The sequence below is a fragment of the Aplidium turbinatum genome, chromosome 18 (genome assembly GCF_918807975.1).
Source record: "Aplidium turbinatum chromosome 18, kaAplTurb1.1, whole genome shotgun sequence".
Lineage (NCBI taxonomy): Eukaryota > Metazoa > Chordata > Ascidiacea > Aplousobranchia > Polyclinidae > Aplidium > Aplidium turbinatum.
In genome coordinates this window covers 15,328,145-15,346,846 of record NC_137489.1, presented here as the reverse complement: position 1 = coordinate 15,346,846, position 18,702 = coordinate 15,328,145, and the positions used below count along the sequence as shown (strand labels likewise).

At 38.2% G+C, this 18,702-nt stretch overlaps 2 protein-coding genes across 2 annotated transcripts in view; one reads left to right on the top strand and one right to left on the bottom strand.

Annotated features, from left to right (window-relative positions):
- Positions 1 to 18,702, bottom strand: part of LOC145787829 (C-reactive protein 1.4-like) — an 81,563-nt gene that overhangs the window by 32,337 nt on the left and 30,524 nt on the right. The gene's annotated exons all lie outside the window — the stretch shown is intronic.
- LOC145787853 (microfibril-associated glycoprotein 4-like) lies at positions 1,212 to 8,768 on the top strand. Its single transcript, XM_082599685.1, has 7 exons — positions 1,212 to 1,479; positions 2,538 to 2,624; positions 2,699 to 2,847; positions 3,460 to 3,556; positions 5,879 to 5,975; positions 7,661 to 7,725; positions 8,349 to 8,768. The coding sequence occupies exons 1-7, from the start codon at positions 1,212 to 1,214 to the stop codon at positions 8,585 to 8,587; spliced, it is 1,002 nt and encodes a 333-aa protein (XP_082455811.1). The 3' UTR covers positions 8,588 to 8,768.

Below are 18,702 nucleotides of genomic sequence, written 5' to 3'. Positions count from 1 at the left end.
CACAAATTTGAGTAGAACTGCTTTAGTTCCTTTCCCAATTATGGTTTCTAAATCCGTCACTGCATTGTCGGGACATTAATTAATCTTTTTTAAAATATCTGATAATTGTTTACTCTCCGCTAATAGGATTACTGCAAATGTTTTTCTTAGGTTTAAATAATTTGCCGCCATTACCTAACGCTTTCTTGTAAACGAGCCCATGGTTTGAGAAACATTTTAAGCACTGACACTCGACATTGGGGCCCACTTGTGAATTTCAATGATGGAGAGAAGGAGCGAAATGGTGCTCACACGAGTAGGCCTAATTCCAATATAAGCGTCGTTTCGTATTGACCTATTCGAATCATTATGCATCAGCAAGTCATGTTGCTGAGTTATGGAAGGGGTATCTAAATCATTTGTTGCAGCAGATGAAGAATAGTTTAGTTGACAAAATTTATTTCTCGAAGCAGGTTTGATATTCAAATTGGCAACAACAAGAAAAAAAGTTTCTGGCGGCATAGTCAGGAATAGCAAGAAAAAAGTTCCTACTCAAATCGAGAGATATTTGATATAAATTTGCAGTTGTGACAATGAGATTCCACACTAAGTGATGCAATATGAAGAAGCCAGTAGGTACGGTATATTGTAATGAGAATCAAAGTAGTTCTTGTATCACCTGCCAAGTGGTGTACTTGACGCATTACAGTAATTTTTTTTACTCATCAAGCACTAAGTTTGATGAATCTCGGGTGCTTTATTTATTGTTGATCTAGCAATATTACATAAATTAGCATGGCAAGTCTATTTTCTGTGTTAAAGTAGTTTAGTTAGTACAGAGAACAGAGTCGGTCCAGAGTCATGGCTTTGATAGTTATTTTAAGACCTTTGATCTTAACGTAAGGTCAGTGGCGTAGCCAGGAATTTTGAAAGAGGGGGAGGGGTTGACGGCCGGCTGGCAATGCCCGACGGCGTGTTCGCCTAAGACGACACCCAACGGCGGGGAGTCTGGGGGACCGCCCCAGAACATTTTGAAAATTTACTTTGAATTTGGTGCATTCTGGAATATTTTCAACAAAAATGTGGGTATGAATTAGGCTCAGATTTAGGTTGTTAGGCTCAGAACGAATCTTAGCTTCATGAGCGCATGGATTCAAAAGCTAAATGAATGAAATAAGCAAGAACCTATTGAGTTTAACATTGCCTTTCTTGCAGTTTCTTGCAGCGTAATCATGATATTTGTAAGTGTTGTCGTACTCGTGATGTTGACTTTGGGTTGCCAGGCTCAGCTTGACTTAGGAACTTGTAACCTTCAATGTGATGGAGATGGAAATGGTTTGCCAAAAGCATCCCCCAATCAATTACCCAATAGGATCCAGGGACCCCCTGGTAAGAGAGGAGTGACGGGATTGAAAGGATTTAAAGGTGATCAGGGACTAATTGGACCAAAAGGAGATCCAGCGGAAAAGTGTAACTGTCATGAAGTAAAAGATTTAAAACGTACGTAGTAATAAAATGAAAAATTCATACGTTATTGTCATTTAAAAATAAATCTCCTACAAGTCAACAGTTGTGCAATTGTGCATTGAGCAAATGACGGTTTAGCAAGTGACAACTTAGCTAGCAATATTTCAGCAAGGCTGAAGTTGGTAAATGGAGAAACTGAGAAAGCAACAACTCAGCACGCCGAAACTTGGCATGTCACAAGTCAGCATGGATAGCATATCCAGTTTAACAAGTGATGACCAAACAAGTCCGGTGCTAGGTGAAAATCACATTCGCTGACTTGGACAGTAGCTGAAATGTAAATGCTAAATTAAAGCACTTGCTGAATTGTCTCATGCCGAGTGGTCTAACTACCTTTAAAAATTTACAATGTTTAGTTTATATTCATTCTTCTTCTTCTTCAATTTCCTTGCCTGAACCAGGCCTCGACGGCCTCAGATTTCATTTGTTGCTGTGTTGTTTGTGGGGCAGTAGCATTGTGACGATCTGGTCCAGCCTGCCCACAAACTGGAATCCTACCGAGCGAGGAACCTCCCAAAGGGATTGTTCTCTTTACGCTGTTCTTGTTATACTTTATCTTTGTAATATTCATGAGGTATGTTGAGTCATGATTTGACTATCACAGGCCATTGTTGTTCATTGTTACGTTGACGTAATTGCTTGAAAAAATAATTTTGTTGTTTTCATCATCAACATTTTTTTTCTTTTGTGAGAAATTTCATTTAAATTATAGTTTTGTAATTTCTGAAAAACCAAATTTTATAAAAATGATTTGAAACTTGAAAAAAAAAATGATGTTTATTTTTATATATCAGACAGTAAGCATGTATTCAAATTTATAAACACACGTTTGTTTCATAGCTATGTAGGCAATTTCCTAAAACATACCATAACTTTTCAAAGTGGTAAAATTATAATTTATTTTTACTACATAATGCGCCTTACTTGATGACAATAAAATCACTTCCTGTTAGAACTCATTGAAGGCTGGCTTGCATCAAAAAGTATGACTTTGTTGCCAAACAATTTTTGAATTCTTTGATCTTCTGTAGGTGCAATGTTTCCACAAACATGCTCAGACTTTCTTGTCAATGATGAAAACGAGAGCGGGATTTATACCATTTATCCATATGGAGATGGTGATCTGAATCATTTAACATGTCGCTTATCAAAACGTATGATTCATTTGTTGAATTATATGTTGACTTTCTAGGTGCAATATTACCACAGTCATGCTCAGACATTCTTTCTAATGATCGGGTGAAAAAGAGCGGGGTTTATACCATCTATCCATATGGGGATGGTGACTTGACCCATTTAAGGGTTTTCTGTGATATGGAAACTGATGGTGGTGGATGGATGGTGAGTAGCGAAAATGATTTTCCATATTTCTAAAGCAACTTCATCAATTTAATCTACTCTACAGTAGACACTAGAGTTGTTTTATGTTCCTCTAATAAAATGATTCGTGACCAAACTATACTTGAATGCTTGTTAAACTTTTGTTTGCATTATTTTGCTTAGTTACATCAAAAAATATCCCATTTGTACAATTGTACATGGTTCGGTAAAGGGGCACCAATTGCATAAGTCAGTGGCTACACTGGGCTACACTTTCGATCATGCAAAAGTTACCAATTTATGTCGTTACTTATTCAATTGGTTTCAACTTCTGCTTAAGTTAAATTTTGATTTTAATTCTGTTTAAGGTAGCTCGTTGTTTGGCCCCAAACGTTCAGTTATCTTTCTCTGTCATTCGAATATAATATCTCGGATAGAAAGGCTATATTATGGCCTATCCCTAGTTCAGAAAACTCCCCTATCTTTAATGCAGTTAAACGATCAGGTTGCTGTGTATGATGATTTTGAGCTTGAACTACGGTATTTTCCAGATACACCTGGATACAGTACATTGATTCTTGATTGCGTTTGCAAAATTACCATCTCAACATTTTACGGTAAACAATTTTCCAGGTTTTCCAGAAGAGAATAGATGGTTTAGTGGATTTCTATAGGAACTTTGCCGATTACGTCAAAGGTTTTGGTCGATTAGAAGGAGAATTTTGGTTAGGTGAGAAAGCATATTTGAATTGTAGTCTAAAATGGCTAAGACATTTTTTAGTTTAAAATGGTTTAAGGCGCTTTTTTAAAATTTGAGAAAAAAAATATTATCACAATGTGTTAAACTAAGAATGAATCTACTGTAAATATTGACTACTCAGCTTTCTGGCTTTGTTTTGACTACCAGCATTTCAGTTTTTGCAAAAAATATTATTTGTGGGTTAGCTTATATTTCCCTTCCTGGGACACGTCTGAATTACAGAATGAAACTCTCCTCGCCAGTGCCCCGTTTCTGCAAATGCCATCGCTTCCCAACTAGTGCAGAATGGGGTCTACAAGACAAAGGACCGCAAGGCATCCCGCCTTTTCACAAAGGAAGAGTCTGCCCTGTAGCGAGTGGAAACACCACCAGATGAAACAATACCCGAAGATTTCACCCCAGAGGAGTTTACCTCCGACTAGTGCAACCACACAAGTCTCCAGGGCCCGATAACATCTGCCCTGAGCTTGTGCTCCATCCTGGCACTGCCCTTAAGTCTTGGTTACGTAGTTTCCTTTCTTTCTGCTTGCACCAACTTATAATACAAAACAACTGGAGAAGAGCTTTAGTGGTTGCGGTCATTAAGTCTCACAAGCCACCAGAGAATCTATAGAATTATCGACCGATAGCTCTCCTCTGTGTTCCTTCAAAATCCCCGAAAGACTGATCTATGCCCGCGTCAACCCAATTACCGACCCGCTCCTCCCAAAGCACCAAGCTGGGTTCCGCGCGTGCAAACAGTGCAACATAAAATTTCTGTCCTTCGCCCCGAATTAAAATACCTTGAGTTCAGTTCAGTTTATTTTTTGTTTTGTTGGCGAAAAAGAAAGACACAAAAAGCAAAAACACAATAAACACAAATAATTTGCACAACAAGGATGGCAGCGAAAGACCAAAAGGTCACCAAAGTCAGCTGCCACCCCAACAACGAAGTGACATCAGATAGACTTCTCACATACAGCCACCATGCATTTGATGTCACTGCTCAAGAAACTGTTATTACGCGCTGCGCTCCTCAAGCGACTGGCAGGCTCCCGTTGGGGAGCTAGTGCTGACACTTTGCTTATAGCACCTGAGCACTTGTCTATTTCTCAGCAGAGTACTGTGCACCTGTTTGGTGCCGCAGTGATCATTGCTACAACATCGACACTGTCATCAACAGTGCTCTGCGCACAATGACTCGATGCACGCATTCCACACCAATAGACAATCTTCCCATTCTTGATGGCATCCAACTTGCTGATCGTCGTCGAGAAGAAGCTACCCGTCTCTTGGTCGACGGGCACTGGAGCCTAACCATCTTCTCCAATACAAGATCTCTGCTTCCCCAAACGAGCACCCCCGTCTACTGAAATTAAGACACTCATTCGTGCCAGCCGCTTAACTCTTGATCAACGAAGCAGATGAACAAGACATCTTTGCGGCTAATTGGGCTGACAATAAATGGAACTCTCAATGGAAGTCAAGCACTACCAGACTCCACTCGTTCATCCCCAATCCCGACACCTGTCTAACCGGCCTATCACTATAGAGACAGGCGTGGGCACGCCTCAATGTCTCTGTACCGGCGTAGGACTTTTCAGCTTAACTATGAATCAATGGGAAATGGCCTCTTCCTCCTTCTGTGAAAGTGGTGCTGAGGAACAAACCGCAGATCACTTCATAAACGATTGCACTATATTCGTCCGCCTCGTTAGCTCAGTGGTTACGCACCGGGCTCAAGATCACGCGGCGCAAGTTCGACTCTCGGGGTGTGCGCTTGAGCAACGCACTTTCAGTGCTGCTCTCCATTCAGTGGCACCTAGTGAGTGGAATAATTCCCCGGCAACAACACTTCAACAATCGGAAAACTTCACTCTACCAATCTCGGTAACCGGTCTTGCGTCAAGAGCCTCTACAAGTATGCGAAACTACCAGGAACAGGAATAACCTATCCAGGCTTTGTCAGTCCGAGGATAAACATTCAAAACCAACCAACCATTCAAGCCACTTAATAGAGTGGATGGTCTGCCTATCTTAGATGAGGAAACTAAAGACTGGCTGGTCTCTACAGTAGTAGCCTTCCAGATAATAGCTGTCAGTTTCTTACAGTAGTAGCCGTCCCGAAACCTCGTAAACCTAGGGTGGTAAAATGATGGACCTTCGGCCCAAGAGGCTCACACGACCACGACAGAATGAAAAGCTGGGCCACAGACAGCATGACTGTCTAAATTTGTGTTTATTTTGGATAACATATTTATAAACATGCTTATGTTTATGAGTGTGGTTTAAAAATTCTTTCATTTCTTCCAGGATTGGATGTTCTTCACAAATTGACTAAAGATGGAGAATATGAAATGAGAATAGATATGGAGGATTTTGAAAATCAAACTAGATATGCTTCATACAAGTAGGAAAAATTGTTTCTTGCAACTTTAATTGAAATCAATAGCAACGATAACTAGCTGTGATTTTAGGTTTTGTGTAGTAGGGGAAAGCCGTGTATTATGAACCCCCTAACAATAAACGTTCCTAATTTCACAACTTCAATGAAAATATGAACAATATTTACAGAATAGCAAGCTAACATGCATACCTATTCCCCATCAATATATTAGTATGTGATATTTTGTAATAAAAAAGTTATTTCCATTTTATTAATTTACCAAAAGAGTTCAGATTACACAACCCTCTGTGTAATATAAACCCCTGTGATGTGTAATATGAACCGCTTTGAATCATTGCTGAATAGAGGTAGATTGACGACACAAAAACTGCACTAAAGCAAGCCACATTACATGTGCAGCATAACAAAATTTATTACCATAAGGTTTTCAAATAATTTACACCAATTTTAGTAAACATGCAATACTTTTTAAATGTAAGCATTAAATTCACAAAAAGATAAGCAACATTAATCGAATGACGTGCACTGCATTGAAAATGCTAGTAAAATTGAAGTCTGAACCCAGTTTACAGAACCCAGAACCACCCCAGTTTACAGAACCCCAGTTTACAAAAATTCATTACACCATCATAAAGCACTTGGTAATATGAACCTGGGTTCATATTACACATTCAGCTAGGGTTCATGTTACACACTTGTGGTGATTCCAGTTAAAATGCTGATAATCAACTAAATAATGCATTTTTTAAACAAAACTTGTTGTGATTTCCATCATCAAGTTTATTTGAGGGTATATTAATAAAAAAATTACAAGTCCATTGATACAATGATAAAAAAAAAAAACAATTTCTCCATCTGCAAAATAATATCACACAAGCTTTAAACCTTCATACCTCCAAAACTTCAGCAACACGCCAACTTTCAACAAGAACATTTCCGGTCGAATGACCAGCAAACTTACTTAATTCAAGCTGTTAAAAGTCAAACATTTTTATTGCCACGTTTTCTGAAAACAACAGGGGGTACATAATACACAGCAGTTCATATTACACTGCTTTCCCCTACATCATTCAAGTACGAAAAGCGCTAGAATTAACAAAAAGTGACACTGATCAATCATCACGTAACAAATCCCCATCGAAAGCTTCACCATCTGAAGCTTTCATTCTTTATCGAGCATGTATAGAATGTAAAAGCACCTCTTCCACGATTTGCATTTTGTTTCAAACTCATTGTAGTCTATTCTGCCCCATTCCGTACGGCTTACACCATACACGCTGCTCTTAGAAAATATACAAAATAGAAAGTTTTCAAGCAGTCACATCACGATCAAGCTTATACGTGCATCATCACTCTAAATCTATAGATTTTGTGATGAAAAGGATCGGAATTTAGTGACATTTAGATGAGTTTTTGATATGACCCGACAGGGAATTGAACTTATGTTTACCGATCAAATATCAAGTACTGTATTCACCTAGATAGCAACGATGCAGTTTCAGTTTGACATAAAAGTACTTTGTTGCTCCTTTAGCCAGTATCATCTTCATAATCGAATAGGATTCTATCTATGATTTGTTTTTTTTGCCATCGCTTTAGTGTGAAATATATTTCTCTTTATGTTCCATTTCCTTCGTTAACAGACCATTATAATTTACGCCTTAAATTTGTACGTTTCTGTGTTTCAGTGACTTTATTGTTGGAGGTGGGACAAATTATACTTTGACTTTTACAGGATACAGTGGGAATGCAGGTAGCCTACAGCTTGCATCAACTGTGACCTGACAATAATATTGGTGGAAAGACAATTACTCAAAATGTCATTTCTTCGTAAACTGTTTCATTTAAACCACAATATTTTAAGCGAGATACTGGGATTTGGTTAAATTGAGGAATTTTGTCAGGGAAGTTCTGTCGAGAGGATTATTCTCCGAAATCTAAGCTACAGTATTCCAGTAGATTAATTCCCCAAATCCAACTCGCTCCTTTCTTTTATCTCTTTCACACATCCAATTTAGTTAGCTAGTATAGCCTACCCTACACTGTAAGTCTGCTTACAGCAAGCTTAAAAACTCAACAATTTTATCAATTTGATACCTTTGATAAGCTACTTTTACACGTTAATTGTTTTTTGTCTATCATCTCCTCACTTGCACGATATTTGTTGCCGTGAACATTCTTTTTTTTCTTTTTGAAATCATATTTTGCACACCTCCAGTAACAACAACATCAACAAAACAGATGTTCTATTGTTTATGAATTTTTAATCGTTATCTTTATATTACTTCAGTTTTTCGAAACATTTGTAAAAAAAAACATTATTAATTAACAGAATCTCTTCACAAAAACGTTACGGTACGTTGTCATATTTTGCAGGATCAGGTTTGCAAGCAGCACGATTCAGTGCAAAGGATCGTGATCAGGATACTTGGCCAGGCAGTTGCTCGAATACATTTAAAGGTGCTTGGTGGTACACTAGTTGTCATGCAGCCAATCCCAATGGATTGTATTTAGGTGGACCACACGAGTCGGATGCAGATGGAATAAACTGGAGCCCTTGGCGAGGATATCATTACTCTCTCAAACGAATTGAGATGAAGCTCAAGAAAAATTAAAACTTGCAGAATGTGTTTCGTCAATTTTGTGCGTTGTAAATGCAATTATGACGTAAATGAAGCAGTGACATGGAATAAATTTAATGTAACTTGAAAAATGACAAATTGCATATTCAAAACTTGTAACCACCTTTTCACTTGCAAAATGTTTCAACCTTAGCAGTAAAATAAACCGCATATTTGTCGGCTTTTATTACAAGTGTATATCCTTTACTGTAATTATGACATTAAAATGATACCATGCAAACGAGATCTCAAAACTCTGGTTTACCAAATACGAATTGATATCAAACAAACTTGAACAGCTTGATCTAGGTAATCAAGATAGGTAATCACTACCTGATACTGATGCCTGCTGCACTCACCTGGTACTGCTATCTGCTATCAAAAACGTTCAGAGGTCTGCCGAAAGATAAACAGCTCGAAACAAAAATACAAACATAGACAAAAAAGAGGCAGCGTATGTTTTCACATTATTTTAATATAATTGTTTATACTCAGACCCTAAACAATTATTAATCTGTTTGGTTTGATGCCATAAACCACTTTACATAACCAAAGTCGACTGTAGAGTCCATTTTTTTAACACCACCATTTCAAACTATTTAAACATCTAAAATTGGGTCAAAGAAAGCAAACATTCTTTCAGAATAGTGAACAAAATTGAATGATTTTTCATCATACTTTAACACAAAGTATATACGGAAGTTGACTTCTTTATTATTATGACCAACATAAAAAACTTTTTAAATTTTGAAATGGCAATACTGATCAAACTAGATTAAAACTTCAAATCGATTTTTCTTGGACACGTATCATATTTAACAGTAGCTTAATAATAGAAGTAATTTGCGTTCTTCTGGTGACTATTTACTAGGTTACCTCCTGATGTTAAAGATGATAACTAGCTTTTGTATTTCCGACGTTTCGTCAGTCAGCACGACTGACTTTATCAAGGTGGCTAAAACAGGTTAACACAACCTGTTCAGCAACGATGGCACAACACAAAAACGTACTGATAAAATGAATAAAGTAAGCAGCAAGAATCAGAATTAATTAAAACACGCAACAAGGTACCTAGAGGTTAAACTGAATGCAGTGAATGCCTAAAACCAGTAGGCTGCTTTCCAACAGCGTAAATTTATCTATCTATTGGGCCACCGTCAAGAAACATTGAAAAGTCATCAGACAAGACAGAAACCAAGGGAATTGGCAATAACAATGATAGAGAAGACGCACTGAGAATGGAAAAGGTGAAGTTAAAGTTAAAGTAATTTTTTGTACACAGAGGGAAAATTCTGACCATCTTTCTGGTTGAGAGCATGTTGTGCTTTCTGGTTTATGTACCACTTTTCTGTAAATAATCTTTTTGTGTAATCCTTTTCAGTTTTAAGAATGGTAGCGTTGGTCCAAGTAATTTTATGGTCTGAATTTATAGAATGTTTGCAAAGAGCGGAATGCTCCGGACGTTGAAATTTAATAGCTCTTTGGTGCTCGTTGATTCTAGATTTAAGGTCACGTTTTGTCTGTCCAATGTAGATTAAATCACAGTCATGACACGGAACTTGGTAGATCAATCCAGAAACTTCACCTTCTTTCATGGGGTCTTTAGCCGAGGGAAGGTATTTACCTATTGTCAGATAGGGTTTCATCGCAACTTTGATTCCTATGCCATAAAGGATACGCTGAATTTTGTCGGTTACCCCCCTTATGTAAGGAAGACAAGTAAAAGATTTATAAGGAGGAAGCGAAGGTTTCGGTTTGGGTCGCTGTATGCAAGCAAGTTTTCGTGGAAATCCGTTGAGCATTAAAGTATTGTGAATGTTTTTCTTGTGGTGTGAACGTTCAGAATCATCCGTTATGTGAGTGTCCAGTCTGTTGTACAATTTTTGGCCACTGTGAGTTTTTGATGCTTGGGGTGATGTGAGTTGAACTGCAGGTATCTGTCTGTATGTGTTGGTTTTTTGTGTATGGTAGTGGTTAGTTTTTTGTTGTTGCTATGGCGAACCACTTTAACATCCAAAAATGAAATTTTGCCGTTGACCTCATGTTCTATGGTAAATTGAATGGATGATGAAATGCTGTTAAGGTTGTTGCGTGTTTTAATTAATTCTGATTCTTGCTGCTTACTTTATTCATTTTATCAGTACGTTTTTGTGTTGTGCCATCGTTGCTGAACAGGTTGTGTTAACCTGTTTTAGCCACCTTGATAAAGTCAGTCGTGCTGACTGACGAAACGTCGGAAATACAAAAGCTAGTTATCATCTTTAACATCAGGAGGTAACCTAGTAAATAGTCACCAGAAGAACGCAAATTACTTCTATTATAAAATGCCTGGTGAACAGTCTCTCTCTGTTTTTAGTAGCTTAATGTTAGTAATTGCCAATAATGTGTTATATTAGTACGATTACTGCTAGCTTGGTGGTTAGTGCGTCCACCTCTGATTCGGTAGGCATAATGTCGATACCCTGTCGGTGCATACCAAAGACTTTTTAAAAATAGTACGGCGACGTCAAGAGTAATTCTTGCTTGGCACTGAGCGGTGGAATGGATTCGGGTATGTACTCAGTTGCGCCTCTATACGTCTGCGTTGACAACGTCTGCTTCCTAAAGCGTTGAGGGAGAATAAACGTATTCTGCTATGGATACTGTGCTATACAAAACAAGCATTATTTTGTTGCACAGTACGAGTTCTAAAAATGCCTCTATCTAGTAAGTAAAGTTTTAAAGTGACCTTGATCTTTTTGTTCGTCAAGATCAAGATTACACAAAAAAAGTGAGCTTAGATCAAGATCACCAAAATAAAGTGATCTGCAAGGTCATGCTTAGCTCTGTCCTTAGATAAGCTGATGATTTTGCACAACAGTAGCTTGTTTGATAAATTCATAATTTTTCAGGTTGTAGCCTATTTGCTTTGAGCATCTAAAAATTTTACATGCAATTGCAAGGATAGGTTAATCACTTACAATTGAGCTGCTTTTTTTAGAATTTTGTGTTTACAAATTATGGAGTTGATATAATAAAAAAGCATAAATTTACCCTTGAGCCAGTCAAAAAGAGCATTTGTGATGAAAAAAACAGCACTATTTTTGAAACACTCCACTTTGAGAAGATTGTTTCGAACCCCGATCTTCTATAAATCCCTGAACTTGATAGACAAAACAAGAAAACTAATAAACAAATTATTTGTTAACGAACAGTCACGTTGTTGAAACAAATTGTTTCTACAAAATTAAAGTTGGATCCTTTAACAGCTAGTTTCAAACTTACTAAAATCACAGAAATGGCAAGCCAATAAATTTAATGTTTGTGTCTATTTTCAGACAGGCCTATAAGTGTTTTGCCAAATACAGTAGGGGAGAACCTCCTACAGTGCCCATTTTTTTTTACATTTTCATAAATTTTGAAAAAAGTTGCAGAGAAACATTGAACTTTTGATTTTTATTCTATAGCTTGAGGCTTTCTCTATTTCTTGGCCTATTTGTTTAAGTTCTGGGATTACTAATTTATGTTCGGTAGTCATTTAAAAACTTGCTGTCAAAAGTGGGCACTGTAAGGTATCGGTCCTATACAATGCCCATGGGGAGTAGCCTACCTACAGTGCCCACTTTACAAAACATCACATTATTGTACTGCTTAAAAGGTCATATCCTACTTATTTTGTGTTGTAATATTCTGGCTGCAGCAGTCACCACACACAAATGTTGAATTCAAGCCATATAACATAACATGAACATTGAACAACACTAATCAACAATAAAAGAAGCAGATGAAGAAATAAAAATACCTTCTAGCCATTTTTTTCCAGCTATGTTATTTGCCTTTCACGCTTCCAGTATTTTTATTTGTCATATTTTGTACGTGGCAAGTTCGTATGCCAACTTTCTAACATTCTTATTGGAAAACCAAAATGGTGCTTTGCAGACTCTATTTGATGGTCACAAAGTTTCTGTTTTTCTTGGTCATTGAAAATCCTGTTTACGGAGTAGTTTCGCTTGAAATTGTTCATGGTAATATTCTTTAGATCTCCTTCACACTTAGCTAAATAACGCCGAATTGTTCTACAAGAAATGCCAAACTCCTCAAATATAATTTTGTTTTATCTTCCTTGTGCAATCACCTCCATGCATGCTTTCTTCATGACATAGGCTATTCTGGATGTCTAACAAGCTTCTTTGAAGGCTACTGGACACTTTGAAAATAAGATATATGTCACGCTTTCTTTCTATCTCTTACCAGGAAAATACTTGGAAAGGTTCAATGACGTAGTTTAATGGGTCAAACCGAAAAGCAGTCAATTAAATGTCGAATAATTCTACTAGTGAAATGATAATCTGACTTCTTGAAGGACTTTAACGAACGGCTTCTCAAATAACTCTAATTTCGAACACAATTTATATCAGCACCAATTCTCATCTACTTCTATTCAATTACTTCAAGTTTCAATCACCAATAATTTCTGCACCAACTACCAATCCACAACTCATAACACAACTCTCACAATCAACTCATAATAATAATAATAATAAACATTACACAAACTACACCACTATTTATAGTTGGTTGTTCAGTCCAGTAACTTCGAGAAGGTTACGTAAGGTTACATCATAAAGAACCATTGTTCTATCAAGCAGCATTTAAATGTAAACAACAGAAGTCTCTAGAATGTCACGTAGGGAAAATGATTCCAGAAAACACATTTTACCTAATACAGATTTCGTAATCAGAGGTTACTTCAGGTCATAACCGATAATAACTCATCGCACCAGAATTCTACAACCAAAACAACACGCTCGTTGAAGATACAAAGCAAGTCATCGCGAGGCATTGCACCTTGATTGTGACAATATAGAAGATTAATAACTTATTGTCTGGACAAAAAACAATAAACGTACCCCTATCTGAAGATTGTTGCTCATGATCAATAAAAAAAAACATAGATTTAACAGTGCCCACCCCTGGGCACTGTAGGCTCTGTCACTGATGGGCCCTGTTGGGGCCGTCGCCAATTTGAACAAAATGTGCTGCAATATTTATAAACTACACTATTACTAGCATTAAGCAGTATCAAAGCTTGCCTACATTATAACTAACTATCCACAGTGTAACTGACAATACTATAACATGAGCAATGAAGTCACTTGCACACTTTCCTTTCTTCCAAAAACAAGTTTCTATTTTCCTAAAAAAATGATTTCTGTTCTTGTTACGGCCAATCTCTGTACAAATCAAACGTCATATAAAACCGTTCAAGTCTACTGAATATTACGTCATGGAAGTTGCTAGAAAATGTGCCAAAATTGCACCAGCGTTCATAAGAATTGTGTCAAACCTGTCAGACCTGTTTGGGCCTGTTTAAACAGGAAATATTACATCAGCTTTAAACACCTGTTGGAATGACTTCATAATTGTCTTTCATTATTGCGTCACAGTACTGCATACGTGAATTTGAGATATTGCTATCTATTCTGGTCATTCGTAAAATGATTGTTTGAAAGTTGGCCGCACTTTTAACTGTTGGCTTAGTGCTTGCTAGCTGGACAAAGGTTCCGTCTTTTATCCAAGTAATCTGTTGTGTAGTGACAGTTTAAGTGGTGTAGGCGTTGCACCCCCTCGTTTTCGGTAGCCTCGGGCTAATTTTACAGGAATACACTGTTTGAAAAGAAGTTCAAGTGTGTGTTTCTTCGGTCATTATATACAGACGAACGGATTAGGGAACTTTATGTTAAAATTTTCCCAAGAAGAGATTATGGTTTACCGCTGTGACCATAAAAAATAAAAGACGAAGTTAGTTAGTTGGTAGGCCAAGAAGCACTTAGAAGCAAAGAAATAATAAAAGAAGATCTTATTGGTTGGTAGTCTAAAGAAGTAAAGAAAAGTAAAGACATTTCTTCTCAGTTTGGTACAGAAGAAAAATAACTTTGACATTTATTGGCAAGAAAGAAGATTAAAGGCAATCCATCTGTGCTTGAAGATTCAAGTGGAAGAATCCAAGCAAGTTTTGTGGACGTTTGGACTTCACATACTCGTACAGCTACGGTATCGTGCATTTAAATTCTTTTTTGTATTTTTACGGTCTTTGCAGTTAAGTTTTTTATAACTACTGTAATTTGTGTGTTTGTGTAACTTAATTTTTTAATTGTTAAATTTAGCCCTAACATTTGATATGTCTACACTCGGTGGTGACAGGGACTCGACCGCCGTCGACTCGACTGAGTTTAAGCCTGATGATGTTCTTTGCGGTCGGGCAGGCCATTCTGGGGAGGAACCCATTAACGATGAGGCTAAGTCAGTTCGAGAGGCCCGGCATCTTAGACGGGATATCTTGACTCAAATTGGGAAACTTTCTGTGGCCCTAGGTTCTTTGAGTGATAAGCAGGAACTGTTAATTTTTCGATCTAACTTATCTACTTTAGAAGAGGAATTACGGCATTTCCATGCTCTTTTGAGTAAAATTGTTAACTCTGCAATCTTGGCAGAACTTCGTGATAGGGTAGATCCCGAATTTAACTCGTTAAAAAATAACTTCGAACAAAAAGAAAGTGAGTTGTCAGATAGGTTGGATGCTGACATACATCCTGAGGATAGCGCCTCAAATGTAAGCACTAGGATGTCTGAGAGCTCGTCACGGATAGTTGCACAAATTAACCTACAGTTAAGACGAGAGGAGCTCCAGATCCAAGCTGAGGCCGAAGCGAGAGCTGCTGAGGCCGCCGCGAGAGCTGAGGCCGAAGCAAGAGCTGCTGAGGCCGCCGCGAGAGCTGAGGCCATACGAGCTGAGGCCATACGAGCTGAGGCCATCGCGAGAGCTGAGGCCGAAGCGAGAGCTGCTAAGTTCGCACTCAAAGACGCTCAGTTGAGGGCCGAACAACGTAAAGAGGTAGTTTTAGCTGAATATCGTTCTGAGTTGGGCTCCCGGCGTAGCTCTAGGAAGGGCTCTTCTAGGCATTCCAGAAGTGAACATCAATCACAGTTTAATTTACCTAACCTTTTCCACACGCCTGTTCAATCCGTAAGTGGACCTGTACAATCCACATGTTTTCCAGCTGTTTCAGGAGGTCTCGGGGCCACGGCTAAGGGTCTTCCGAAGGCTGTAGAGCCAAGGTCTGCAAATTACAACCGAACTCCTCCCCCAGAGCGTACAGGTCACGGGGCCGCCATTAGCAGTAATGCTTTGCCCCCTTCAAAGTTTTCTGCGCCGCTAGTTGCTGATCGCCCAGCTACACGTAATTTGGGTGGTTGTGAGAGGCGTATCGTGTCTCCTGATTTTAACGTGTTTGAGGATCGTGATCGGGCTGTGCATGTGACTGAGCCCACTCAGCCCCTTAAGGGATATAGCTTGTCTTCTCCCGCTAAATCGAGTTCTCAACAGCAGGATTGCTTTTTTGAATACCAAAATAGTAGGACGTTCTTCGATAAGGCGGCCTTGATTGGTTACGATGGTAATAATATGCCATTTGTCTTCTTTAAAAATCGTGTTATGGCCTTGATGGCAGCTTCGCCCTTTAAGGGAACTCGTTTGACTTTGTTGCAAGCAGCTTGTGTTAGAACAGCTGCACAAACGATTGCTAATTTGGTTTCCGACACTCCTGGCTTGTCAGAGGAAGACAGGATAGAAATGTCATTAGCTCGCTTGTCCCAACGTTTTGGAGTTCGTGGAGGTCTTTTCGCAGAACCAGAAATTAGAAAGTATCGCTATGGTAGCAAATTGACTTCTATCTCTTCCAGTGATTTGAAAGAGTTTAACTGTTTGAAGGTTGGGGGGGGGCTGTCAATTCAACTTTTTTGCATCAACAGTTGTATCTCTAAAACCACTGAGGCTGCGACTATGAGATTTCTTGACTTTTCCTAACTTTCATTCACCTCTATTGAGCTGAAATTTTGAGCGAATAAAGGTTATAAATTGAGAGATATAAGGCATTTCTCAGCACATCCTCTGAAATATTTCATATTCTATTGTTCAAAATTTTCCCACCAGCTGGATGAAAGTAATTAATTTGGCCCATGTCTCGTTAATCCTAACTGCTTCACAGCGTGAAGGAAATTGACAGTATGCGTGGACCTTTTGTTCTCACCACGGCTTATAAGCGACGTCGATACAAGAAAAGCTTCAACTTTGATACGATGAGTTACCGTCGCTTGCGGTTGAAATTGCGTAAAATTAAACATAAGACTTGGTGCCAATGCATCTAGAGCGAGAATAGTTTTTCGCAGACAATTATGTCCTTTCAATCAAACAAAGCATAGGCTACAACGTTATTGCCTACTATAGAAGCTGCTCTGTAACATATTATGATTTTGGTTTCAAATCTTTCCTTTTGTCCGACACACTATCAAAAGCAGAAAAGGCGTCGATGTTCCCAAAGCTTCTCACATATACTTGTAAACATTTATTTCCAAGTCGACATGTAAAGATTTGAAATGCAATACGCTTCTCATTTGTGTAGGATAAACCAGAACATCACGCTTTTGTGAAAAGGACGATCGTTCCACCACGTTTATACGTGATGCAGCTTAGTTGAATCAATATATTCGAGGCTTCTTGTACCAGGTTCACTGTCACTGATAAACTAAACCGCGATGCAGTACCTCGCAAAGCAATTGTAGCGTAACATTTCCATGTGCTATAACTCGTCATAAATTGTGAAAACTTGTGTATTTACTTGTCAAGTTGTCTCATGTGAAGTGATAATTACAACTTGCCTGAGTAGGCCTACAGCAAGGGACAATCAAAATAGATGAAACCGCATTCATGGTAATAGACGTTTTGCAAACTGCTCTTTTCGTTTTCAATATAATAACAAGAATGACAGCTTATTTTCACTAAACATATAAACAAATATCAAAAATTATGAATGAACAGCGCATCTATATTTTTCGGTTTAGGTTCAACAATGCATTCTAGCCGTCAAAATGATGGAATATTTGGTAATTTTGTTGAGACATACCATTGCCCAATCGTTGAATTTACATCAGAGATAATTTTATTAGATAGATTATCAGTTTCATGCACATGGTTTCATTCAGCGTTATAATGTTGTTTTTCAAGCCACGTGGCGTTCATGGTCATAACGCAACATTGCAGAAACAGCCAATATTGATACCAGGTAGGCCTACTAATTATTACGCCGCTTTCGTCGAATCTACGTCGCTAAACGACGATATTGTGCAAACGCCTGTTGGATTTCCCTTCTACGTGTAGTTTATCATAAACGTGAAGCATTGCTCAAAAAGCTAATCTGAATCACCATAGATAACCATAGCATTCATATAGTTTCATCATCAGTAAATATGTAAAGTGCACTTCACAATTTTTAACAACGGTCTGACAATTTATTATATTGCAAAGTTTTGATTTATTCTCGATTTTTATAATTCTGTGTAACAGTTTTTTTCTAACTAGTTTCTATGGGACTAACAATTTGTTTCATTATACATTTTCTTTAGTATTTCAACGCCATTATTAAAAAAATTACGTCCTTTTCACTTTTAAATAAAACATGGCAAGGCAAGGATTCAGTGCTGAAGAAATATTGCAACATGTTTTACTGGATTCTGACGACGAAAGCCAGGTGGATGATTTGGAGGATTTATGGCACTCCGATTCAGATGAAGAAGCGGATTCTTCTCCGTCAACTTCCGCAACAGCGATTCCGATCGAGATTGACGACCAGTTACCTTCCATGGGCGATGTTCAACCGGAGTTTGCGCCATCAGGACGGATTATAACATCGAAAAGACTGGTGAACAGCATAGATTCCTATCTCGACATGAACAACTACGATGCTGTTGAGTTTTCCTGACACACTGAAGTCTTATACAACTTTTGTAGAAAAGCCAAAGAACAGACAAGAGGGCGGCGTCAGCATTACTTGGTCTAATGCGAGACCGGTGCACAATGGGAGAAGGGGCCGGGCTAACATTATATCTGGCCCGATTGGTGTTAGAGGAGAAGCCAAAGAAGCCAAGACCCCTCGGCAAGCATGGGAACTATTTTTTTCTTTAAACATTTTGAACATTATTGTTCAAGAAACAAATAGAAAAATTGCCACACTCATTTCTCAATTGCCAGAGAGAATTTTAGATGACAGCAGGTACTGCTATTTTGGCCCAAC

Bases quoted from the DNA above. Each gene is read 5' to 3' on its own strand.
- LOC145787853 (XM_082599685.1), top strand. From the start codon at position 1,212: ATGATATTTGTAAGTGTTGTCGTACTCGTGATGTTGACTTTGGGTTGC. The intron at 2,848-3,459 runs GTGAGTAGCGAA...ACAATTTTCCAG, and splicing joins CTGATGGTGGTGGATGGATG to GTTTTCCAGAAGAGAATAGA. The intron at 3,557-5,878 runs GTGAGAAAGCAT...CATTTCTTCCAG, and splicing joins AGAAGGAGAATTTTGGTTAG to GATTGGATGTTCTTCACAAA.